The following is a 27815-nucleotide window of genomic DNA, read 5'->3' on the forward strand; positions in this document are numbered from 1 at the left end:
TTGGGCAGCCCTGTGGCTGCTGGGAGGAAACACACTATTCCCATGACATGCTTGGAGGAAGGGCTTAGCTTCACAGTATCCCTGCGCCCCCCCGCCACCCCCACCTCGTACTATCTCTGGGGCTGGCTTCTGCTCTGACCCCAAACAATCCTCCCTCCTGTTAGACTACAATTCCCCACAGCCAATAAAACAAAACACAGGGCAAGGGCCATATATGAGTAAAGTTAAACTTTACTTTACAGTAAATTTTTTTTTCTATATACAAAGAATTACAGTACATGTTTATGGGGACTCCTAACACAGGGCTCCCCTCTTTTTCACTAGGAGTTTCACTTACAGCTGACAATCTATGGGGGTGGGGGGTGGGGGGGCGGCAAAAAAAAACAATGATGGACCTTGGCTGATCCCCCCGACCCCTTTCTTAACAATATAGGTAGATGTCTATCGTCAGCTTGCCTCTTTGCCAAGACCTAGGAGGCGGCTCTGCCATGAGCTGCTGTGCTGCCCTCCCCACCTTCAGCACACTCATCTACACACACACAGGTAGCACCCACCTCGATGAGACCGCCTTGCTCTGGCCTGCCCCAACCCTGGAAGTTGAAAACATAGAACCATTTATTTCTGCTTCTACTCTCTCTTCCCATCTCTTGTCCACGAAACTTTGCTTAACTTCCAGGACCTTACACCTGAAGCCCCACAATAACCTGATGTTTTGAAAGTCATGGGAAAGCAGCTCTAGAGAAGGAACCACATAAGCAGAAATAGCGCATGTTAAACTCGAAACACTTCTTCCGAGGTTGTGGATTTCTAGTTTAATTCTTTCCACTTCCTTAAAAAATATTACCCTTAATCTTCATAAGCAGTAGAGGTGCTTCCATGAGTGGAAGAGGTAGAGAGGGGCAGAAGGGAGCTGAGGAAGACCCAACAACCAGAGCTCTCTAACAACCTGCTCCAGGCAGCGTGGACGGAGGCTATGGACAAGGTGGCCCCCAGCCCTGAGAAACTCAATGGCCACCTTCACCTGGATATAGGATCTCTTCCACCTCTAGATTGCACTGGGCCACTCCAGGGTTGGGTGCAAGCTTCACTGAGGATCTTCCTTCTCCCCACTTTTAACAAAGCCTCAAACTTTTCTACATAAAATCTCCTCCCAAACAGGAACCCGGGTTTCTTGAGCTGCCAGTCCCTCAACCCTTGGCAGTGCTTATTTATACCGTGAAATTAGCACCATCATTACATTTGTGTGTGTGTGTGTGTGTGTACAAACAATGATCTATTCTTATTTCAATTTACACTATAGCAGCCTCTGGCCCTGTTGCACTGGCCCTAGGAAGCTCAGCTGAGAACTAACTGGCCATAGCCAATGACAGGCTCCCACAGCAACTACCAAGCAGTGACTTGGAATGTCTACACATGGAACTGCTCAAATGAGACTCAGCAAGAAAGGGGCTGGAGGCAGCTCCTTCTCTGCCATGATCTGAGAGAGGTTAGGACACTGGGCTCCTCTAACCTGGCTGACAAACCCCAAGAGGATGACAGTATCATTTAAAAAACCTTAGTAAAATCCACCTTATAGGGACTAAGGGTAAAACCTATCCAAGTTTCGTGCTGTCCTCATTACTCCCTATGGGGGAAGCTGCCAGGACTAAACTTTCTGCCATTCTGTTCTCACGAGGCAACATTAGAATTACAACCTGGGAGTCCAGCTCCAGTGAGCAGACAGTGCTGAGCCTGGGAAGGGATCAACAGGGTGTTTCATGCCCTGACCATAGTGTGGGGTGAAGGATGTAAAGAATAAAATAACTATTTTCATCAATGCTAAAGATTTGGTTCAGAAGAGGGTCAACACAGTGATTTAAGTCATCTCAAACTCAATAACAGGGTAAAGCAGACATTTAAAAATGAGGATGTTTCTGTATCAATGACAGCTATTTTGCTATTAGACTGGGTTGGCTCCAGCAAGATAAGCAAATGAGGCTTTGAATGTAAATTTCGACATTTGTCATGATCTTTTTCTGACTTAGCAGGGCTAGGAGATGTACTGGCTTTCTAGCTACCTATGGAGAATTTCAACTTTTGCCTTGTCCCTGGAAAAGGCTTCCTGGGGAGCTGGCTCCAAGGCAAACACTCTTTGAGATCTCAATTTCCAAGCACATACCCAAATACCACCCTGCATAAGGACCAGAAGTTTTCTAAGATGAAAGATTTCCTTTTCACTCCAATTCACATCCCCTTGGAAAAGGGGTCTTATTACAAACTTCAGGAGACGTCCCACAGGGCTGGCAAGGCCACTCCCTCCCCACCTTCATCCAAGAGTCACATTTCCCAACAGTTGTTGTGACTAATTGGATAGTGACTGCTTTCATGATTTTAACAATCTAGTATCAGATGCTGCTATTGGTGGGCCCAATAGCTCAAATTTCTAGTTTCTAATGGTTTTCTAGTTTCCATTCAATGGCCCTTGAAGGAAGCCCAGATGTCCATCCATTCAGATGAAGAACTGCTCCCCAAAATGGCTCAGAAGCTGTTTTCCCAGGCAGGTCTGGAACGAAGCCTCCAGTGAATGGCGGAGAATGGAAAGAACCAAAATAAAACCACAAAGCAGCCAATCATGGCCCCTTTCCCTCACTCCCTCCTGTCCTGTGAGACATCTAGACTGCTGTCAAGTTGATTACCTACCAAAGCCTACTTTAGAGAAGCTACTTTAGAATCAAACTTCTCCACGGAAAATTTTTACATGGCCTGCACGCCCTCCCCCCGCCCCCCCACCAAATTCACAGTTTATTTCATGAAACAAAGAGCTACGGTAATTTAACACACAACATAGTGAAAGGAGACTCTGACAGTGCAGTGCAGATATCTTTTTCTGATCACAACTACAGATGACTGGAGAGAAAAGGGCACAGGACTGGCACCAAGCAAACCCTACTCATATGACCTAAAAGATTAGGGAAAGGGACCTACTAGCTGCAGTTATATACTTATTATTCTCACACATGATAAATACTTAATATAATGAACTTTAATGTTCTGGGTGAATTTCTTTAAAAATATCTTTTTCATGGTTTAAAATTCTTTTAAAAGAAAATAAGATGCTTTACGTTTTCTCTTCCTTTTGAACAAAGAGCTTTTCCTCTTTGATGATGTGGGAAGAAAGAGAGGATGAAAGGGGAGAACTAGGCAGGTGGAATTCACAGAGGAGATTCCGAGGTCTCAGTGAAATGCAGGGATAGGCCCCTAGACTCAGGACAGCCCTGCCCAGCCTCGTCCCTCTGCCTGAGTTCAAGTGTCTCAACCTCAGAGACAGACTTTGGGAAATAAAAGCAGATTCTATTTTTAATCTTTAGATAAAGCGCAAATGCTTCTATAATAACTATTGTTCCCTCCGTGGACTTGATGGGAGTAACCTCAATAAGAACTTGAGGAAATTGGGACCAAATACAGAATACTGTTGAGAGCGTGAAAGCCATAACTAAGAGATAATGGCCAGGAGACGTTAGGGCCAGGGGATGGCCTGCTGGCTAAGTTGGCAAAGCAGAGAGGTAAACATGTTGGTCTAAGGACAAAGGAGGGGTAGACAAGTGGGAGGAAACTAGCCAAACAGCACTTCCTGTTGGCAGTCTGTGAGCTGGGTGAATGGTAGGGCAGGGTAGCACCAACAGATTTCCCAGCCCTTGGGCCCCAGCTCAGGGCAGCAGTAACAGATAATCAGCAGTTATTAGGAGTCATCTCTCAGCCTGGACGTTGCTCTAAACACCACCTCTCGCCAGTCTTCAGGGAAGGGTTCTGGCTTGCCTTTGAGCTAAGTCAGCAGGCAGGTGCTCTCAACACAGAGCACAGCAATTCTCAGGGAGGCGAAGAAGAGGACTCCCTCCACTCAGGAGGGAAAAGGAACGGGGAAAAGAAGTTTCCCATCAGGATCTGGTACTCTTCCTGAAGCTGGTGTGTCTAGCTCAGAGCTTGCCAGAGATTCCCTATGTCCACTGCCCGAGGCTCTGAAATCTGAAAGCACCTGAGTGTTTTAGGGAAATAGGGATGGGGTGGATTCATGTACAAAGAGAAAAATAGGTAGAAACAAAAGCAAAGAAAGAGAAGCTTGCCAAATGCCTTCTTCCACTGCTGGAAATCTACATTCGCACAGAGCCCAACTCCCCCTGACCATCTGCTCCTCGAAGGACTGATCTTGAGACTCTGCACAGCCCAGACAAAAGCAGCAGCGGCGACCCCACAGCCAACAGCCTTGCTGGCCTCAATGCGGCACCCTTGCATCTATAGAGGAGACCTCTATGAGTGTGCGCGCATGCACACGCACCCATGCACACCGCAGCCAAGAGACACTTCCTCAACATAACCACTTCTGGTGCCACAAAGGACATTTCAAAATGAATCTAAAGCCCCAGGGCCCCTCAGAACTTCCTGTTACTTCCTGGTCAAAGGTTCTTGAAAGCCTTGGAATCCAGGCTCACAGGGATGAGGCCTTATTTACCTCTGTATCTCTCATCAGTGACTAGCACCCAGCCTAGAACACGTGAATGCTCAGGAAATCGCCACTGATTTGAAAGAACACTATTTCCTCCCAAGGTTCCTAGGTGCCCTCAATGGGGCTCTGTCTGGTTGGGGAAATCGCTTGGGGAGCCCCTATACCTTCCAACCTGACCAGCGGAATTGAATTCCATACTTGACTCCAGAGTGGACTTTTTATTTCACGATGACCATGTGGAAAAGTTGGGGGAAAGAGACCCAAGTCTGTCTGTCTCCTTGGTTGGGGCCCACTGGATTTTCATACATGGTTCACACAACCATAAGCCCCCACTGGCTAATGTCACAAGAGTTCTGAGTGTTGGGATATGAGGAAAGAATAACAGTGGGAAAGTGTTCGGGGCAGATCTGTTTTTTTTTTTTTAAGGGGGAAAGAAAGAAAAGATTTTCCCTCCCCAAATGGTACCCTGGGGGCAGCTTGTTTGTTCATGTGACATTGATTGGTACTACTTCTGTTCTGATTCTGCACACTTGTGACTGGAAGGGGCCTGGTTAAGAGCTGGAAGTGTATTTTGCTCTGGTTTGGGGTCTTGCCCTCTTCCAAGAGACCAGCAAGTCTGTGCCAATGTCTGTGTGCTCCCAGCAGACCAGCAAGACTGTGCCAGTGTCTGTCCAGCCACTATGGGCCAGAGCCCTGCCCGTGATGAGGCTTTTCCCAGGGCCCAGGGACTTTGCTCTGTGGTTACCAGCTTCTTTTCTTCAGCGGGGAGGGAGGCTGGGGCCTTCCCGAGAGCCCTAAAAGATTGCCCACTCTTGGCGGCAAGTGCAGGTAGTTGCTGGCCTCCAACCATCTGCTTCGCCTGCTTCACCAGGCCCGGGGCTTGGCTAAGAGGCCCTGGGGTCTGCTCAGCCCCTGCAGGAGCTCTTCCTGAGGCCTGAGTTGTTGGCTCATATAAAAAGGCCTTGGCAGGAGGCTGAGAAAGAAGTCTGGCCTGGGTGAGTGATTTAACAGCTTGCCAGGGGTCCTCTGAAGGAGCTGCTGCTTTCCCAGATGTCTGAAGAAGATCTGACACACAGCCTTTGTCAACAGCTCTCGGCATATGCCCCAGACCTTTGCTGGCAGGCCATGAACTTGACTCCAACACTGGCATCTTCTCATCAGCCTGTGGTATGACCTCATGAGGTGAAGCTGCCCGCTCCTTCTGGCGAGGAGTCAGGTCTATGAGATCCATCACCAAAGCAGCTCTATTTTTTGACTGAGTATTCTGGTCCACAGGCCTCAGTGCTTTTTCTTTAGCTACAAGGGTCTGGACCACAGCTGATAGTACTTTCTCAGGAGGTGGGAGTCTCTGGGACAAAGAGGCATGGGGTTTGTCAGGAGGCCTGTCTGAAGTCTGGGGTTTGGGACTGCTGGTAATGTGCAGTCTGTCTGGCGGCGGAAGTCTCAGGCCAGTGGGAACTGGGGTTTTCTCCAGTGACTGGGGCCTTGGGCTGGCAGCACCTATGGATTTATCCAGCCTTGGGTCAGCTGTCCCCAGAGGTCTTTCCAGTGGTTGGGACCTGACTGAGGGTGAGGAGCTTGGGCTGGTCACTGGAGAGGGTTTGTCGCTTAGCTGGGGTCTTGGTCCTGTCACTGCTGGTGGCCTGTCCAGTGGCCTCTGGCTGGAAACCAAGGATTGGGATTTGGTCCCTGACCCAGCGAGGTCTCTGACCTTATCTAAAGACTGGGGCCTGGAGTCAGTTCTCTCAAGAGGTCTTTCAGGTAGCAGTGGCCTCTGACAAGTCCCTGCCAGAGCTTTTTTGGAGAGCGACAGCGTCTGGTTGGTGTCAGCAGGAGGTTTATCTGACATTTTGGGTGCCTGAGCAGCCATTCCTGTTGATTGCTCTGCCAGGTGAGTGCTTGGCCCTGGAGGCAGCGGTACTGGGGGAGGCACATACTCACGGATCTCCCCAGGTTCCAGAGGATTGGGCCCACAGGGGTCATGCTCAGTACAAGACAGACGCCCATCCAGTTTGGAAATGAAAAGCATCCCTTCTCGATGCTGCTTACAAAAGGAGCTGGGGCACATCTCACAGAAGGAGGCTGCTTCCTTCCCGCAGATGTCACACTGATGCCACGGACATTCCCATTTCCCTGAAAACACAGAAGTACATCAAAAGTTTAGGAAAAAAGAGATACATATCACATGGGCCATGGCTATGCTACAGTCCGTAGGTGTGGATGATGACCTTCCTTCACACTATCCCTGGTTCAGAGAGCTTATGCCACTCACCAGCCACCTCTTGCCCCAGAATTCCAGCTTCTCTTTCTGCACAGAATACATAAAGTAACAGCGAATTATCAAATAGCAACTACTATCAACTAAATATACAAGCAGAGGAGTAAACTGGTGTTTCTATGACTATTTCCAGCAAGGAGTTGGGCTGGGGGCAGGGGTGGGGACAACAAAAAGCTTCTTTTACATGAAACTTAAGATATTACTTTCATATTTTTGCAATCTCCATTTGTACTACACAGCTTTTAAATAAGCAACTCAAAGAGAAATATCCTGGCGATTTAGATTCCTGCTTATTTGCTTATTAACAGTAATAGAAAAGACATAAAATCATGAAAAATGGAAGATTTACCTTTGCTCTATTTTAAGTCTTGAGATCAGCACAGCACATTATATGTTGTTCACATGGAATCAGTAGAAAAGACCCAAAGCTGACCTAAGCTTTTACCTGCCTCCCCACATTTCATGAAACCTGAGAGTCTTGACCAGGGACAGTGTTTCCACCTTCAAATCAACTACACCAGCTCCCACTCCTGGCACACAGGCAAGATCGGTTCTATCACAGCCTGTGCCAGTGACGACCCTGAGCAGTTGATTCTGAAACAATTCTACTTGCTGGTGCTGACCGGTCAATGTGATTGCCTTGCCCTCATCCTACCTCAGTTTCTTTTATTTCATGACCCTGGCCAGTATACACTGAAGGAAAGCCAATCTGGGGACAAATTCCTTTTACTTATACCCCAAAGTTCTCAACCTTCTGCAACTCTTGGAAGCAGGTCACTAGTAATGTATAATCTCCTCACCCTGGAATGGCTCCCTACTGGTTTCTCTTTTTTGTTCATTAAAATAGATGGCATATCCAAATCCCTAAAATTCTCTAACCCCAAATCACTACTCAAAGGTTCTCAATTTCTTCAACTACAAATTTCCTGTGTACCACATCCACCGAGCAGCTTTTCATGTATTAACTGATACAACCAAATCTCCTTTAGAGGAAAAAAGTCTACTCTGCATGGGGGAAGACTGCACTAGGCGTAGGGGAGCAAGGTAGGAAGTGCTAAAAGGGTGGCAATCCATCTCTCACTGACTAGAAACACCTAAAAGCTTTACTGTCTCAATCTTTCTTTCTCTAGAAAGGCAACATGATTTAATAGTCTTGGAGTCAAAAACCCAGCTCTCAATCCAGCTCCTCTATCTATGTGTGAAAGGTCACCTCACCAATCCTAACTGTTTCTTCACATGCATTATGGAAGAAAACCAATCATTATGGGTTGCTGGGGGGATGAAATAACATGAATGTAAGTAAAGGTCTTGAAACACAGCAAGTGCACTGCTGTTCCATTCTTCATAACTAAGAATTCTAAGCCTTTGTTTTCATTATTTCCAGAATAAGAAAATAGACCATACCCCTCAAAATTATGCATGGAAAGACCAAATGGCACTTTCTTCAAGGCTGATGCAAATGGCATGAGACCCTGAGTATGATGGAGAGAACGAGTAGCAGTACGAATGGATTTTGGCACCAACCTGCTGGTCGCTTGGTCAGATTGAGACAGTCTGCATGGTAAACTTTTGGGCAGCCTGGTTTCTTGCAGGAGACGAGCTGGCCAGCATCCCCACAACTAAAACACTCATCTTCTCGCTCCTTTGTGATTTCACCCTGGGTCCTGCGCTTCCCCTGTTGCTTCTTCTTGAATTTCTTTGACTTTTCTTCTGTGGCAATGGGTTGATTCTACAGGTCAGATATTGAACAGTCAGCATTCTGTGAACACATTAGTACCAATTTTAACCAGGTTAACTATCCTCTCTGAGCCTCATTCTCTTCTCTGGGAAAAGAGATTGTCATGAAGATAAAATGCAGGAAAGGTACCTGGTACATCACAGATACGTAGCAATAATTACCACTTTTGTATCAACTACCCCTGCCACCTGAACAAAACAGAAGACAAAAATCCTTGTGTTTTTGCTGACCCATAAGGCTGGTGTTAAATGTCATGCCTTTCATAAGTTTCATTAATTAATTAATTTATTTATTTTTCAAGACGGAGTCTTGCTGTGTTGCCCAGGCTGGAATGCAGTGGTGCGATCTCGGCTCACTGCAACCTCCGCCTGCTGGGTTCAAGCAATTCTCCTGCCCCAGCCTCCTGAGTAGCTGGGATTACAGGTGCCCGCCACTCCTGGCTAATTTTTGTATTTTTAGTAGAGACAGGGTTTCAGCATATTGGTTAAGCTGGTCTCGAACTCCTGACCATGTGACCCACCTGCTTTGGCCTCCTAAAGTGCTAGGATTACAGGCGTGAGCCACCGCACCTGGCCAAAGTTTCACTTTTATATTCGTCTACTTTCAAAACTAAAGTAGACTTCTGTGTGTGGGTACACATGCCTATTTCTCGTTCATTCAACAAAGCATAACTGAACTTACTATGAGCAATGTGTTAAGACACAAAAAAGTTAATTCATGGTCCCTGCAGTCAACAAGACTACACATCAAGTCAAATTAGCTTCATGTCCACCACTCCCAAGGCAGACCCTGGAGCAGCCAGCAGATGTCCTCTCTTTGTTCCCTGCAGCCCACACTTGGTCACCAAATCATCTTATCACATTCTTCATTTTAACCCAGAAACATCCAGGACCAATCTGTAAGGCTTAATGGAGGTCCATCCTATTCTGACAGACCAATATCTACTAAGAGCACACAGTGACCTCTCTAGCATCTACCTCTGCCTGACTCCTGTGAAATGCTATCCTATGCAGACATCAAGGATGCTGAAACTGACATCCACACTACACTTAATACCATTAAGTACAGGTTAAACTGAGTTACTATTTTAATTTATAGGAAACAAGTCAACAACATCTTAAGGAACAACACCGTTAAACGAACAAAACTAAACAAAAAGCATAATAAAATCCAATATAATATAGAGGTGATTCTCCTTATTTAACAAGATTAAAAAACGACCATTGAGTGCTCTTCATTTCTGGCCGGGCACAGTGGCTCACGCCTGTAATCCCAGCACTTTGGGAGGCTGAGGCAGGTGGATCACCTGAGGTCAGGAGTTTGAGACCAGCCTGGCCAACATGGTGAAACCCCGTCTCCACTAAAAATACAAAAAATTAGCCAGGTGTGGTGGCAGAGGCCTGTAATCCCAGCTACCTGGGAGGCTGAGGCAGGAGAATCACTTGAACCTGGGAGACGGAGGTTACAGTGAGCCGAGATCATACCATTGCACTTCAGCCTGGGCAACAGAGTGAGACTCCGTCTCAAAAAAAAAAATTATTTACTCTTTTCTTATTGGCTTCTATGTTAATTTGCATTTTTCAGTTCTTAATGTTGAGCTTCACAATCAAAAAGGCATATGGAACATACTCAATTGAAGTCACTATATAGTTTATTTTGTATCAAAATTAAACTGCAATTTTCACTGTGCTGTTACTTATGATAGAGAAATCTTGAAGCATCCAGATGTTCATCTAGTATGTCCATCCATTATATAAAAAAATTAAGACAGTCACTAAAAATGATCAGCAAGGACTTTAAAAAATAATAATATAAGGGCCGGGCACGGTGGCTCACGCCTGTAATCTCAGCGCTTTGGGAGGCTGAGGCGGGCAGATCACAAGGTCAGGAGATCGAGACCAACCTGGCTAACATGGTGAAACCCTGTTTCTACCAAAAATATAAAAAATTAGCCGGGCATGGTGGCGGGCGCCTGTAGTTCTAGCTACTCAGGAGGCTGAGGCAGGAGAATGGCGTGAACCTGGGAGATGGAGCTTGCAGTGAGCCGAGATTGCGCCACTGCACTCCAGCCTGGGCAACAGAGCGAGACTCCACCTCAAAAAAAAAACAAAACAACAACAAAAAAATAAGAAGAAAAGGAGAATATAGACATGGAAATAATACTTAACAGTTACAGAATTAGAATTCAATTATTCAGAAAGTGCACACTAAAAAAACAGGAAGACACAGCAATGCTTAAACTTTTTTATAGTGGTGAGATTAAGAGTTCTACTTTTATCTATGATGTTATGCTACATTTAGAAGCTTAAACTGCAGATTTTTTGGTATCTTCAGAAAGAGAAAGTGAGAGAAAGACAGGGACAGACACAGATACACCAAAAATCTATATGGCTTATTAGGAGATGTGAGATCAAGACGAGGGAGGTAACTAACCTTCTTTATAAGGTCCTATTTCACAGCGTTATTAGTTAGAAAAGTAGCACCAATTAAAGTCAGATGGCGCAAAACACTTCAACAATATCCCCCAAAAACCTCTTATATAATTGAATTGATCAGCCGAATGCTTAGTGAATTGCAAGTGGCCCTATCAACACCTATTCAATGTCATTGAATTTTTCTTTTTTTTTGAGAAGGAGTCTTGCTGTGTTGCCCAGGCTAGAGTGCAGTGGTGTGATCTCAGCTCACTGCAATCTCTGCCTCCTGGGTTCAAGGGATTCTCCTGCCTCAGCCTCCTGAGTAGCTGGGAATACAAGCACATGCCACCACGGCCCAGCTAATTTTTCTATTCTTATTAGAGACGGGGTTTCACCATGTTGGCCAGGCTGGTCTCGAACTCCTGACCTCAGGTGATCCGCCCACCTCAGCCTCCGAAAGTACTGGGATTACAGGCATTAGCCACCATGCCTGGCTCAATGTCATTAATTTCAAAGAGATTTCTTCTTAAAATGTAGACTGCCTTAACACTGTTAGGGAGGGAGGACCGCACCACTAATCCCAAAGCAGAAGTCTAGAAGGGTGGTACCTTTGGCCTTACACCCAAGAAGCCACTGCAGTTCGGGGCTCCACATTTGCAAACAGTCTTTCCATTCCCAAGACATTCTAGGTTGTAGTTGAAGGTAAGTTCAGTGCCTGCATAAGAGACCGTGAAAATATTAATATCTATGGTTTTAATTACATTATTTCTGTATTAATTACAAAGGATACCAACTCCCAAGAGAACAGATTAATTTTAAAAAGAATTTAGCTCTAATCCTATATTTTAATTAATTCTAATCTTATAACATTAATAATCAGCTAATACAATTTAACAGAGAAAACTTAAATGGCTTAACAAGTAATATTTAAGATAACTCTTCCTATAGAGGTGTTAATTACCTCAAGTTGTTTTTCATTTGTTTTTTAACCATTCAGATTCAAAATATGTTAATTCATTACCAAAACAAACAAAAAACAACTTATCAATGTGTCAGGCCCTGGGAATACAAGTATGAGGAAAACCTGTTTGTCTGTTCTCAGGTGAACACATGTTACCTGGCAGCACTGGAGAGGCATCTCAGTACAGAATAACACTAGAAATCTGTAGACTACAGACTGTTTGTAGATCCAGTTATGTCACAGACTTAGCAGGGTAATCTTAACCCTGAGCAGCCCATTTTAAAATGGAGAAATCTAAGAAGCTTATTGAGACAATATGACATAATGCACATAGCAGTAATGTGTAAACTTTCAAAAGAGGTACTCAAATTAACAGGCAAACTGTCCTCTTTCTCTCTTTCTGTCAAAGGTCCATTTCATCAAAACTGTGAGAGGAAATAAACATTCAAACTCAAAACTCATAACTAAAAGCCAGTTATGGGAGGCCTACCAAATATAAGAATTTTATATAAATATGTAAAGAGGTTGCCTATCACAGGGGTAATGTTTACAGTTAATGTATAAGGTAACCATCATTCATATTAAAAATTGTCAATTCTTAGGAAGATTTCCCTTTGCAGACTGACATGCCTTTCATCAGTGAGACTGATAAACATAGTTTTTCATCTAATGTTAAATCATTATTATCACTATTTCTTTATTCAAGTATATTCACAATACCAGCAGCTACGTTAGGGGTCATGCTGTAGGAGTAGCAGAATTATTCATGGCCTGATGAGAGGCTCATGCCATAAGGAGCTTGCAGGAACTGAGTGAGACTGACCAATGTAACAGAAGGGTCATGTTTCCCATCTCATGCCTGAACTTAACTGGATTGAATCTTTGGTGGTTCTGTTCATGCTGTTTTTTTTTCTTTTTTCTTTTTCTTTCTTTGAGACGGAGTCTCACTCTGTTGCCCAGGCTGGAGTGCAGTGGTGAGATCTCGGCTCATGCAGCCTCTGCCTCCTGGGTTCAAGCTATTCTCCTGCTTCAGCCTCCTGAGTAGCTGGGATTACAGGCACGCGCCACCACGCCCAGCTAGTTTTTGTATTTTTAGTAGAGATGGTGTTTTACCACGTTGGCCATGCTGGTCTCAAACTCCTGAAGTGATCCTCCCACCTCGGCCTCCCAAAGTGTTGGGATTATAGGTGTGAGCCACTGCACCCAGCCCCACACTCTTTTTCTTAATAAAAGATTTATGAATAGATAACTAAAATTTTATAGATACGATGTGCTTATAATACAACTGTACCTTATACACAAATAAAAGAAAGCAGGATACTTGTCATAACTTGCTGCTCACTGAACATATACTATGTAAGCGTAATCACAGAGAGGCTAAATTAAATCAGAAATCAGTGCTCATAAAGTAAACAGTGATACCATTCTAGAAAAGAGTTCAATATGCAGCAATCCTTGATGGATCTTCAGTTACTGGGCATGGCAAAGGGCATGAGAGAAGAGATAAACAAGAGTAGGGATGGGACACTTGGGAGACAGTAAGTTGCAGGTATGTGAAGGGCCCAGGAAGTTGAATGAAGGCCTCAGCTCTGACAGGCACTCTGCCTGTCCCTTAGCACATCCTGTCTCATTTTCCCCATCCTGAACCTATGCAGACTGCAAGTCAAGTGAGGAGAGGAACAAAGTCTGAGAATTTCAACACCAAGCTACCTGAACTGATGAACACAGGAAAAAAAGAAGAGAAATTTGTGGCTAGACATGGCAGAGGAGGGCATCCCCATGGACATGAACTGCAGGTTCTAAGTAGACGAATGGGACTATCAGCATTCAGCAGACATAGTAGAACTAAATCATGTGACTGATTTATTATAGAGGAACTATATTTATATTGATTTAATATAGAGGAACCTCTCCACCCCTGGGGCGATTAGAGAGAAAAAGGGAGAAAAGAATGAGAGAGGTGTGACATCCAAGGATAAAAGTAACATAAGTATAATATCATCTACTTTACAGCACTTTTGCAAGGCTTAAATGAGATAATATGCTTAGAATCGTATCTGATATTCCATATCATTTATTGAATTACTCATGTTACAAAGTAGAAATCTAAACAATATACTCTGAAGCCACCCATTCCAAAAACCTGAAATAAATCTGCAACTAAAAACCAATCTCAAATAAGCAGAGTGCAGTGCACAGTGATGCTCAAGTGTCCTTGGCGTCATCATGTAAAACATTACGAGAAACAAACGCAAAACCCCAAAGTAACTAGTGGCTCAAATTTTAAAATCTAAAAATTGTCACAACCTAAAAAGTCTGAAAGACTCCTGGACAACACATTTAAATTGTAGAGAAAAAAATACACTGAGTGAGTGTGAGAAGTCCCATAGATTAAATTTAAAACACAGGCCAGGCGCGGTGGCTCATGTCTGTAATTCTAGCACTTTGGGAGGCCGAGGTAGGTGGATCACTTGAGGTCAGGAGTCTCTACTAAAAATACCAAAAAATAGCTGGGTATGGTAGTGGATGCCTGTAATCCCAGCTACTTAGGAGGCTGAGGCAGGAGAATTGCTTGAACCTGGGAGGTGGAGGTTGCAGTAAGCCGAGAGCATGCCACTGCATTCCAGCCTTGGCAACAGAACGAGACTCCATTTCAACAAACAAACAAACGAACAAACACACACACACACACACACACAAAAACAGGCTAAGATCTGAACAAATATCATTCTAATTCTTTTATCTTCATCAATGCTTCCTGAGGACAACAGTGACTGAACAAAGGAGAACTAAGGTCTTCCAGAACATTCAAATGGGATTCTGCTTCAACAGTAATTAGACTATACTACTGTATATTACAGACTACCTAGGCCAGTTCTATCCCAGTTTGAGTATAGGAGACTGATTTTAACTGTTTTGCTCATATCCTTGCAAAACTACATTTGAAAAATCATAACTTTCTTGTACATTTCAAAATGTACAACGTTTATACAAATTTTTTTTTTTTTTTTTTTTTGTGAGATGGAGTCTCGCTCTGTCACCCAGGATGGAGTGCAGTGGCACGATCTCGGCTCACTGCAAGCTCCGCCTCCCAGGTTCAAGCCATTCTCCTGCCTCAGCCTCCCAAGTAGCTGGGACTATAGGCGCCTGCCACCACACCCGGCTAATTTTTTGTATTTTTAGTAGAGATGGGGTTTCACCGTGTTAGCCAGGATGGTCTCGATCTCCTGACCTCGTGATCTGCCTGCCTCGGCCTCCCAAAGTGCTGGGATTACAGGCGTTAGCCACCGCGCCCAGCCACAAATTTTAATACTTAAAAAATCATGCAATCTGGAGGGTGTTACATGCATAGGTATATATGTTTAAAATAATCGTATCAAAATCTTGAAGCTATAGATTAAGATCCTTTAATTTATGGAAAATATCTACCACATAACTTTACTGTCAAACCACTCAGCCATACCAGATTTACTTTCGATTCAAATTAACTTCTTACTATTTGTCCTGGTTACAACCATCTCGCTACCCCATCAGAGAGACAAGTACCCAGGTGAGCCATGACAGAGCAGTAAATTCTCCAAAGATCCTGTTCTTTGACATCCTAGAGGTTGAGAGGTTTTTGTTGTTTTGTGTGTGTGTTTTTAAGAGTCAGAGTTCTCACGATACTACCCAGGCTGCTTCTCAAACTCCTGAACTCAAGTGATTTCTGGCCTCAGCCTCCTGAATAACTGAGACTACAGGCATATACCACCACACCCAGTGGTTTATTTTTAAAATAGCCTTGGGTCCATAACCCATAAGATATGGAAGAGTGAGAGATCAATCTTTGGTTTATAAAGTGGAAGAAGGGCAGCTGTGAAAGGGAAGGTGAGAAAGGAGACTGAAGAGCTAGTAGTTTCTAAAGCAAACCTATTAGTGGTAAGTTCATATGAATGCGAAAATTTGTTCCATTAAAACCAACCATGTTCTGAAGACACTGTGCTAAAAGAAATGAGCCAAGCTAAGCGAGGTGGCTCATGCCTGTAATCCCAGCATTTTGAGAGGCTGAGGCAGGAGGATCACTTGAGCTCAGGAGTTCCAGACCAGCCTTGGCAACATAGGCGAAGACTCCATCTCTACAAACAAACAAACAAAAAAAAAACAAACAAAAAAACAACCAAAACCTGGGAATGGGGACATGTGCCTATAGCCCTAGCTACTCAGGAGGCTGAGGCAGCAGGATTGCTTGAGCCCAGTTCGAGGCTGCAGTGAACAGTGATGGTGCCACTGTACTGCAGCCTGGGCAACAGAGCAATGTTCTGTCCCTAAACATTAAAAATGAATCAATGAATGAATGAAATGAGGTGGTCACAAAAGGACAAATATTGTCCATTTATATGAAGTACATATAGTAGTCAAATTCAGAGACAGAAAGTAGAATGGTAGTTGCCAGGGGCTGTGAAGAAAAAGAAGAATGGGGACTTAGTGTTTAGTGGGTATAGAGTTTTAGCAGGGGAAGATGAAAAGGGTTCTGGAGACAGATGGTAGTGATGGTTGCACGAAAATGTAAATGAACTTAATTCCAGAGAACGGTACACATAGAAATGTTTAAAATTATAATCTGAGGAAGCTGTTTGTAAAAAACAAAAGCCCTGAAATTCAGATGTCAGCTGCAGAATCCTGAAATGATTCTTACCTGCTTTAATGTCACTTAGTGCAAAAAGGCCTACACGGGTATCTCCGTTCACAGACCACTTCTGTGTTTCACAGTTGGGCTGGCAGCAATGATTCATGAACCGAGCATAGTTTCCTTTGGGACCAGCATCAATGATTCGGTCCTAGAATTCCAAAAGAAGCTACACATCAGACTTCCTGAGACCTCTGCTATAGATTAAAATTTGACTTCTCTAATAAGCTGGAGTTCCTATTTGTAAAGATTGAACCTCTCAGAGAAAAGATCCCAAAGAACTTTGGTTCTCAAAGTGTGATCCCTGGACCAGCACCATCACCATTTGGCAATTTGTTAGACATGCAAATTCTTGGGTTGTGCTTCAAATACACTAAAGCAGAGACTCTGGGTGCAGCATTCTGCATTATATATAACAAGGCCGCCAGGGGTTTCTGACTACATTGAAGTTTGAGGACCACTGCCCTACAAACAGCAGCTTGTCCCACTTTCTCTTTAGGTAGTTTCAACCCAGATGCACATTAGAAATCACCTAAGGAGATTTAAATACTAATGCAGAGTCCCAATCCCAAAGTAAGATCAGAATATCTGGAGGTGAAGATCTCACAAATCCTAGTGCACAATTTGAGAAATGTTTACAAAGGTAAATACCAAGAAAGGGTTTTATTATAAAAACTAAGGCCAGGTGCGGTGGCTCATGCCTGTAATCCCAGCACTTTGGGAGTCCAAGGCAGGCAGATCACCTGAGGTCAGGAGTTTGAGACCAGCCTGGCCAACATGGTGAAACTCTGCCTCTATTAAAAATACAAAAATTAGCCGGGCGTGGTGGCGGGTGCCTGTAGTCCCAGCTACTTGGGAGGCTAAGGCACGAGAATCACTTGAACCCAGGAGGCAGAGGTTGCAGCAAGCCAAGATTGCGCCACTGTACTCCAGCCTGGGTGACAGAACGAGACTTTGTCTCAAAAGAATTAAAAAAAAAATTTACATAATCTTATCAGTGAAATAATTAAATATTTAACGAACAATTTTCTGTAACAAACAATTACCTGTAAAATAAAATAAAAAAGAATTATGTACTTTTCTGAGTTCAAACTTGTAATCCTGTAGAAAAAATACTCAAAGATATAAGCTCCAATTTTCATTGAATTGTTCAAAAGCAATGCTAAAAGCTGCTGTATTGCCTCTGGCCATGAATACCCAGAAAATGAGCACTCTTATCTACTCCAGAACCCCAATCCAGCAATCCCAATGGGTGTGGGAAAAGACCCTACCTTGGGAACTGCGTTACATGCCTACAAATACTATGGCTGGGACAACACAAATTTACAATCTTGTAACAGTGAAAACAGCATTTCCCATTACTTACTTTGTCTAGGGTAAGCATATAGAAATTAGTGATATCATGTTCTTGAGCATAGCGAATTCGAGCTCTGCATTCTTCTTCATCTATAAGCTCACCCACATACTCATTCACAAATTCACCCTAGAACAAGAAATACCTCCTGACTTAATGGCAAAAAGGACACCGGTATCCAAATGTATACATTTTTTTAAAAAATTAATGAAAACATCAGATTCTACAAAGCAGATTACATGAGTATAATTTTAGGCACATATAATTACTTTACAATCCCCAACTATTTGATAATGAGAAACACCTCCTTACTCCCACCACTGACAGCAGCAGAAAGATTAGGATACACTGGATACTAAAGATCCTCCAGAATGGAAGATTAGTAAGTAAACTAGAGCATCCTTATAAAGAGAGATGGATGGCCAATCTCTACCTGCCCCAGAGCCCGAGAATTGGCTTCCCCAAATAAACTATGTTCATCTTCCTTGGCGCTTGCTCTGCTCCATATTTCAAAGTACCATCCTCCCTATTCATTATGCTACAGTCACTCTGGCTTTTCACACGTGTTCACTCCTAACCTGCAGGGCTTTAATGGTCACCTTGCCTGGGTCAACAGCTACTTATATTTCAAGTCTCAATTTAAAATAGCCTCACAAGTCAAGAGTGATGGCTCATGCCTGTAAACCCAACACTTTGGGAGGATCATTTGAGCCCAGGAGTTTGAGTCCAGCCTGGGCAACATGGTGAGACCTCACCTCCACAAAAAATACAAAAATTAGCCAGGCGTGGTGATGCGAGCCTGTAGTCCCTGCTACTCAGGAGGCTGAGATGGGAGGATCACTTGAGCCTGGAAGTTGGAGGTTGCAGTGAGCGGAGATGGCACCAGTGCGCTCCAGTTTGGGCGACAGAGTGAGACCCTCTCTCAAAAAATAAATAAAATAAAATAAAATATCATCAGAGACAAACTAGTTTCAGTTCCTTTGTCACACATCTCTAGAGCCCTTTATACTTCCACACTGGGAGATGATTTGTTCAATATTTCTCTCCCTCCGGAATGTAAATTTTATGAAGGTATAGGCCATATCTCTCGTCTTGGTTAGTGCATCCCCAGCACAATACCTGGCACATACAGTAAATATAAAAATAACTACTTGGCAAATGACTAAACGCCAACCCATATACACTACATTTCCTGGAAACCAATAAAATTCTTCAGAAAATGTAAGCAGAATAAGGCTTATTTTATTAAAAAAATAAGACTATACAATATTATTTATTTGTTAGAAACTTAGAGATCCTGCCAAGTTTTAAGTTGAAGACATGACTGCATTTTCATCCAATAAGGCTTAACCTTCTTATCCTTCATGGTTCATGAAGCCAGACCTGTTTTTTCCTCACTAAAAATATTTTATTAGTAGGTGGATCAATGTCTCTGTATCATGTGCTCACTGTCATCTCTCTTAATTACTGGCTGTAGGATATTCACAAAAAAGCAAACAAAGCCATAGCATCTCTATGAATGTCCCATTTTTTCCAACCTCCTACACAGTGACCATGATCAATACAAAGGACTTGGGAGATCAAAACCATCCATTCCTAAGCCTCTAAACGGTAGAAGGATATGGCAAGACACAACAATAAGGTTAATTATTAACTGTGTTATTTTCCTCTATGATGAATTTTCTAATGTCAAGAATCAATGATATCAAGCAACTGCAAAGAGGAGAAAGTATATGGTAATTAAGCTTTTTCTAACCTTTTTAATATCTATTTTTGTCCGTAGACCCCAACCCCGCTGTAACGTGCGGAAAATTTCAACCTCTGGATATTGGCGCTTGGAAAAGCACTGGTTTTGACAACGCCCTCCGGCAGGACACACTGTGGGGTGGCACTCATAGAGCAGCATGCGGTTGATGCATTCAGAGTCTATCCCACAGGGGTTCTCATCAGTAGCTTTACAGTTGCAACGGGGTATTTCAGATAAGTCTGCAGTGAAGATCTGTACCCTGCCAATAGGACGGTTTACCTGGAAAAGTAACACAAAGTATACTGCATAAAACAAGTCAGCATAAGACAATTCAGGTCCTGAAAAAGGCAAACTTTTTTTCCTTGAAGTTGCAGCCACATTTCCCATGATTTTGAACTATCAACACTTAGACAGTTTGATATAAAAACAAAGCCTCCCTTGACATACAAAATATGAACTCCACAAGAACTGCCTGAACCCAGGAGGTGGAGGTTGCAGTGAGACAAGATTGCACCGCTGCACTCCAGCCTGGCCAACATGTTGAGATTCCATCTCAAAAAAATAAAATACGAGCTGGGCATGGTGGTTCACGCCTGTAATCCCAGCACTTTGGGAGGCCGAGGCGGGTGGATCACGAGGTCAGGAGATTGAGACCATCCTGGCTAACACGGTGAAACCCTGTCTCTACTAAAAATACAAAAAATTAGACAGGTGTGGTGGTGGGTGCCTGTAGTCCCAGCTACTTGGGAGGCTGAGGCAGGAGAATGGCGTAAGTAAACCCAGGAGGCAGAGCTTGTAGTGAGCCTAGGTCGTGCCACTGCACTCCAGCCTGGGCAACAGAGCGAGACTCGGTCTCTCGGTCTCAAAAAATAAAATAAAATAAAGTAACATAAAATAAAATAAAATAAAGTAAAGTAAAATAACATAACATAACATAAAATACAAACTTTAAAAATTTTTTTGAAATTCATTTTAAAAAATAATTTCAGCCGTGCGTGGTGGCTCACACCTGTAATCCCAGCACTTTGGGAGGCCGAGGCAGGTGGATCACGAGGTCAGGAGATCAAGACCATCCTGGCTAACATGGTGAAACCCCGTCTCTACTAAAAATACAAAAACATTAGCCAGGCGTGGTGGCAGGCGCCTGTAGTCCCAGCTACTCAGGAGGCTGAGGCAGGAGAATGGTGTGAAACCGGGAGGCAGCGGAGCTTGCAGTGAGCAGAGATCGCGTGACTGCACTGCAGCCTGGGCAACAGGGCGAGACTCCATCTCAAAAAAAAAAAAAAAAATCAAAGCTGATCGGCCAAGTGAACTAATAAACTAGGTTTCTGCTATTGCCACATGTTGGTGTCACATTTGCTGCTACAAAAAAATAGGCATTCTTCTTCCTTCCTTTTTTTGAGAGGGAGTCTAGCTCTGTCGCCCAGGCTGCAGTGCAGTGGCGGGATCTTGGCTGACTGCAACCTCCTCTGCCTCCCGGGTTCTAGCCATTCTACTGCCTCAGCCTCCCAAGTAGCTGGGACTATAGGCACACACCACCAAGCCCGGCTAATTTTTGTATTTTTAGGAAAGATGGAGTTTCACTATGTTGGCTAGGCTGGTCTCGATCTCCTGACCTCAGGTGATCTGCCCGCCTCGGTCTCTGAAAGTGCTTGGATTATAGGTGTGAGACACCACACCTGGCAAAAGCACTGTTCTTAAGTGGCAAATAAATGGCATGAAATCATCTGTGCATAATTTGGTTTACTCTGTGCCTCCTGCATCAGCCTCACAAGTAGTTGGGACTACAGGCAGGTATCACCACACCCAGCTTATAATTTAAAATCTTTTAAAAGGACTATAGCAATGTCACTCATGGATTAATTTAGAAGTGGTGCTAGTGCTCAAAAATACAGTGAAAGTATGGTGAGGTAAAACACGAAGGTTAAACAGTTATTGTGATACCAAATCCATTAATGTAGAGGTTTTAACAAATACTAGCAACAATAAGGAAAGACAATAGATGTTCCAATACAATAATGGATTTGTGCATGAGAATGTATCTCCCCTCATTTCATATTATTTCAGTGGGAACAGTCAAATTTAGTCTTCTAAGACAGAAACCGCACAAAAAATTTTGACTGTTCAGGAACTGTGTGATTTTGAATAAATTACTTGCAAGACTATTGTAAGAATAAGAAATATATGTATAGTACAGCACCTAGCTGCCTCTTAAACATGGTAGACATATTAAATTCTTTCTTCCTTCCTTATATAATGTCCTTATGATTGTTTCTCTCATATCAAATATTCTAGATTACTCATTCCAGTCCACCTAAAATCACTTACTTAAAAGTTATTTCTATCCTCTAAATTTTCAAATGCTTTCATTTCTTGCATTTTATTATTTGCCTACTCCCCTTTAATATTATAAAATCTACAATCTGGATATATGCTGCTATCAAACCATTTTTCTATCAACATTTAACAGGAGGAGGCCAGGTGCAGTGGCTCACATCTGTAATCCCAGCACTTTTGGAGGCTGAGACTGGAGGATTGTTTGAGCCCAGAAGTTCAAGACCAGACCAGGCAACACAACGAAACCCTATGTCTACAAAAAAAATTATAAAGCTTAGCCGGGCATGGTGGCAAGTGCTTGAGGTCCCAGCTACTCAGGAAGCTGCAGTGGGAGGATCGTATAGGCCTGCAAGACACTCCAGCAAGATGCTGTCCGTGGGGAAAAAGGATGTAAGTCTCACTGCCAGATCTGTTCCTAGATTCATCAAAACACTGGTAAGGTTTGGAAACTTCTTGTTAATGGAGAAATATCCCCAACACATGCAACTGGAAGCCATAAGGCATAAGGCTTATAATGTCTAAGGCAAATTCTATGGGGATAGACAACAACAGCTAATCTCAGTCACCCAAGACTACCAGTCCTGAATAGGGCATTTGAACACTCACTTCTGATTCAAAGTATTTTTACTTGAACCCTTCCCAAATACACATAAAGGTTCATGCTACTTCTTTTGTCTCTACAAATATATGTTTGTTTTTGTTTTGAGACAGGGTCTTACTCTATCCCCCAGACTGGAGTGCAGTAGTGTAATCACAGCTCACTGCAGTGTTGACTTCCCAGGCTCAGGTGATTCAGGTAGCTGGGACAAAACGCACCCCACATTTTTTTTATTTTTTATTTTTTTGTATTTTTTGTAGAGACTGGGTTTTGCTATGTCGCCCAGGCTGGAAAATATATGTTTTAATCACTGTTTCTTATCAACTGATCTAACCTGTTATTAATCCAAAAATAAGTTTTGTACTTATCACATCATAAACCAAAAGCAAACCAAAACAAATCCCACATGGTTAAGAACAAAGACATGGATATGTAATTCTAAGTAAATCTCACTATAGATCAGGAGTTAAGTAACTTTTTCCGTAAAGGGTCAGAAAGTAAATACTTCAGGCTTTGCAGGCCATAGATCTCCACATGTAGCTCGACTCTGCCATTGTAATATAAAAGCAGCCATATGTAATACGTAAATGAAGAAGCATGCCTGTATTCCAATAAAATTTTCTGGATACTGATTGAAAGTTGAATTTCACATCATCTTTATGTGTCACAAAATCTCTTTTTTGCCAATCACTAAAAAATATAAAAACAACGTGCAGTTCAAGAGTATTACAAGAATAGGCAGTAGACCAGATTTGCCCATGAACCATAGTTTGCCAATGCCTGCTCTGGATCCCTTTCCTGGAAATGTTTATTTAAAAAAAAAAAAAAAAAGTGGAGGAAAGAAGTTGGCCTCTAAATTCTTGATGAGGTCACTCACAGGAACTGCTATCTCAATATGTTAATATGTTAACCCTAAAATGCCTACCTTGCTGTTATCTGACCCTTAGGACTATGTGAATAGAATTATTTTCCATTTCTGAGGCCTAACGACTACGTTCCAAGAATATATTTTCACATACATTGTGAGACTCATTTAGATCCAATTATAGGTTTTGAAATTCTTAATTTCAGAAGTTGTAATTATTTGTAAGGATTAACAGTTTATGACTTTTTTTGTTCTTTGTTCTTTTTTTAAATCTAATCTTGGTATTGATATTTTATGACATTTAAAGTAACAATGTAAAGGCCAGGAGTGGCAGCTCATGCCTATAATCCCAGTAATTTGGGAGGCCAACGTGGGAAGACAACCTGAGGCCAGGAGATCAGCCTAGGCAACATAGTGAAATCGTCATCGCTAATAAAGGGGGGAAAAAAAAAAACAACTGAGCCAGGCAGTGGCTCACCGTGGGAGGCTCAACTTTGGGAGACCGAGGCAAGCGGATCACCTGAGGTCAGGAGTTCAAGACCAGCCTGGCTAACATGGTGAAACCCCATCTCTACTAAAAACACAAAAATTAGCCAGGTGTGGTGGCATGTGCCTGTAGTCCCAGCTACTTAGGAGGCTGAGGCAGGAGAGTGGGCCGAATCCAGGAGATGGAGGTTGCAGTGAGCTGAGATCATGCCACTGTACCCCAGCCTGGGCAACAGAGTGAGACTCTGTCTCAGGGGAAAAAAAAAAAAGGCTTCAAAAGCAGTGTTTATGACTTTTATCCCTTTTTAGAGGCCTTCCAAAGTTCAAAAAGAAAATATACTTATTTAAAAGAATAAAATTCAGGCCAAGTGTGGTAGCTCACGCCTGTAATCCCAGTTCTTTGGGAGGTTGAGGTGGGTGGATTGCTTTGAGCTGAGGAGTTCAGGACCAGCCTGGGCAACATGATGAAACCCCAACTCTACAAAAAATACCAAAATTAGCCAGGCGTTGGTGGCTCATGTCTGTAATCCCAGCTACTTAGGAGACTGAGGCAGGAGGCAGGAGAATCACTTGCGCCCACGAAGCGGAGGTTGCAGTGAGCCAAAATTGCGCCAATGCACTCTAGCCTGGGTCACAGAGGGAGACCCTGTCTCAAAGGAACAAACAAAGAACAAAACTGATTCTGTCTTGTAAATACCATGTAAGTCCATCAGACTAAATCTAAGACACGGTATGGAATTTTAGTGTTCTTACTTTTCCTATATCTTGTAACAACTTACTACTTCATCATTACACATTATTACTAACTCATCAATAATTCACAACTATGCTAAAGAAGACGGAAATAATAAGACAAGGGAGGCCAGGCGCGGTGGCTCACGCCTGTAATCCCAGCACTTTGGGAGGCCAAGGCGGGCAGATCACGAGGTCAGGAGATCGAGACCATCCTGGCTAACACGGTGAAACCCCGTCTCTACTAAAAATACAAAAAATTAGCCGGGTGTGGTGGCGGGCGCCTATAGTCCCAGCTACTCGGGAGGCTGAGGCAGGAGAATGGCTTGAACCTGGGAGGCGGAGCTTGCAGTGAGCCGAGATCGTGCCACTGCACTCCATTCTGGGTGACAAAGCGAGACTCCATCTCAAAAAAAAAAAAAAAAGACAAGGGAAGCATAATGGAATCACATATAAGCACGATGAAATACTGAAATAAACTGTCACACTTTAGATTTTTTACGGCATTACCCAAAGTACTGCATTGTCGTTTAAAAAAAGTATAAAAGACTGTCTACTACACCTGAGGAAAGGAGTTTAAAAATAAAAAAGCAAGTATAAAACACTGGAGATACGATCTTGAAAGTCTGATTTCGGTAGGGTTATCAGATTTAGCAAATAAAAATCCAAGTCATCTAGTTCAATCTGAATTTCTGACAAACAACAAAAGTTTTTCAGTTTAACTATGCTCGATCCAATATTTGAGACAAACTTAAACATACTAGATTCTCAAGATGGTGGTCAAATTAGTCTCCAAGTAACATCTCAGATTATCAGTCTTTGGAAACACACAGCCGGGCGTGGTGGCTCATGCCCATAATCCCAGCACTTTGGGAGGCTGAGGCGGGTGAATCACCTGAGGTCAGGAGTTCGAGACCAGCCTGGCCAACACAGCGAAACCCCGTCTCTACTAAAAATACAAAAATTAGCCGCATATAGTGGTGTGCACCTGTAATCCCAGCTACTCGGGAGGCTGAGGCAGGAGAATTGCTTGAACCTGGGAAATGGATGTTGCAGTGAGCCAAGACTGCACCACTACACTCCAGCCTAGGAGACAGAGGGAGACTCCATCTCAAAAACAAACAAACAAAAAAAACACCACACACACATACACACACACAAAGGATAAGTGAACAACCTGGGTAACCTCCTTTTCTCAACAGGCCTAACAATATTCTTTCATGTTTTATGATATTTGAGCATCACAACTAACTTATCTGATAAAAAGAGGTTCGTAAAAAGGATTTAGTAAATATGAGGTTGGTGCAAAAGTAATTGAGGTTTGCCATTAAAAGTAATGATTTTAGCAACAACATAACACTAAAATTTCTAATAAATTTGTTCTCCACTGTCTCTTTATTTTTATGTCTGTCAATTATTCATATAAATGACATAAAAATGTTTAAAATACAAGTAGGCTCCACTGGACCCAGATGATAATGGTGATGACTATTTTACTAGGTAGGTTAAAGGTTAGGTGCACCTAAAATCAATTCTCCTGACATTGGGAATCCTGGCAATGTGCTAGGAACGGTGCTCTGGTACTTGTTTCTTTTTTTCTTCTTCTTTTTTTTTTGAGGTGGAATCTTACTCTGTCGCCCAGGCTTGAGTGTAGTGGCACCATCTCGGCTCACTGCAACCTCTGCCTCCCGGGTTCAAGCAGTTCTCCAGCCTCAGCCTCCCAAATAGCTAGAATTACAGGCACCTGCCTTGCCAGGCTGGTCTCAAACTCCTGACTTCAGCTGATCCGCCAGCCTCAGCCTCCCAAAGTGCTGGGATTACAAGTGTGAGCCACCGTGCCCGGCTATTTCTTATCTTCTTTTAAGCTCATACCTCTACCTAAAACGAACTATGCTTGTGCTTCCGTTCTTGTCATGAACAGAGTGGGAAGAGCCAGCTATTCCATATTTCTTCTAGAGAAGGTCCCCCAAGATTTTCTCCTCACCTTTATATGTTTATAAGGTGGTGGCTTCTTGTCATTCTTTCGGTCTTCCTGCAGCTGTCTTAGCTCTTTTTGGGCCTTTAATTCCTCAAACCTTGCTGCAGCTTCCTGAAGAGCTATGAAAACAGACAGCACAAGTCACTTCAAAATCTCTGGGTGGAATTACTTATTTATTCATTTATTTTTTACTTTTTCCCCTTTAAGTTGGAGAAACTCCATGTTTTACACAAAAATCGACCAATGCTATATGAAAAAGAAAACACATAACAGCTATTTTCAAACAGGTAATGTAGTCCAAAGGGTATTCAGACATAGTATTAAGACAAAACATAATCCAGAACTAAATGGCACAATACAGACTATCACCCTTTAGATCACGGGCGTCCATCCATTTGAATACGAGAACTTTTTTGCTTATCTGTGGTGGCGGATATCATAAAAATTATGCATGGATTTTTTTTTTTTTTTTTTAGCTTATCAGTTATTGTTACTGTTACTGTATTTTATGTTTGGCCCAAGACAATTCTTCTTCCAATGTGGCCCAGGGAAGCCAAAAGATTAGACAACTGTGCTTTAGATGAGAAAACAATAAACAACTAAATGACTTTAAAAAGCCCACAGATACCATCTCCTAACAACTACACTTCATCTGCTTAGCAAAGTCACTGCCTTTAAGCCTTTCTTTCCTCAGTCCTAAACCTCCCACTTTAGGAAACATGCTACATCTTAGGTGCCCCAGATATTGTGCTCACTCTCCTCTGGCAGAAATTCAAAGTTGAAGCTTTGTTCTCCTTCTTGCCTCTTATCCTAAGACTTGTTGTGTAAATATAAACTATTAGCTCTAATGATACACAGATCTTCATAGCTAATCTACACTCAAGTACTGTACTTTATTTATTTATTTTTTTTGAGACAGGGTCTCACTCTAACACCCTGGTTGGAGTGCAATGGAGCAATCACAGCTCACTGCAGCCTCGACCTCCTCGGCTGAAGTGATCCTCCCACCTCAGCCTCCCAAGTAGCTGGGACTACAGGCATGCACCACCATGCCAGGCTAATTTTTTTGTAGAGACAAGGTTTTGCCATGTTGCCCAGTCTGGCCTCAAACTCCTAAGGTCAAGGTATCTGTTTGCCTCAGCCTTCCAAAGTGTTAGGATTACATGCATGAGTCACTGTGC

General features: G+C 43.0%; 1 protein-coding gene across 14 annotated transcripts in view; it reads right to left on the reverse strand.

The window, feature by feature from the left end:
• Positions 1–213: 213 nt before the first annotated feature.
• NSD1 (nuclear receptor binding SET domain protein 1) overlaps positions 214–27815 on the reverse strand; it is a 170602-nt gene continuing 143000 nt past the window's right edge. For all 14 annotated transcript variants that reach the window (XM_054556277.1, XM_024247156.2, XM_054556272.2 and 11 more), the window contains 7 exons: positions 26641–26753; positions 19648–19917; positions 17904–18020; positions 16547–16688; positions 11519–11625; positions 8283–8487; positions 214–6613 (listed from right to left, as the gene is read on the reverse strand). In XM_054556277.1, the coding sequence (XP_054412252.1) occupies positions 4986–6613; positions 8283–8487; positions 11519–11625; positions 16547–16688; positions 17904–18020; positions 19648–19917; positions 26641–26753 (2582 nt within the window). In that variant the 3' untranslated portion in view covers positions 214–4985. The remainder of the gene's footprint in view (positions 6614–8282; positions 8488–11518; positions 11626–16546; positions 16689–17903; positions 18021–19647; positions 19918–26640; positions 26754–27815) is intronic.

This window comes from Pongo abelii, chromosome 4 (genome assembly GCF_028885655.2).
Source record: "Pongo abelii isolate AG06213 chromosome 4, NHGRI_mPonAbe1-v2.0_pri, whole genome shotgun sequence".
Lineage (NCBI taxonomy): Eukaryota > Metazoa > Chordata > Mammalia > Primates > Hominidae > Pongo > Pongo abelii.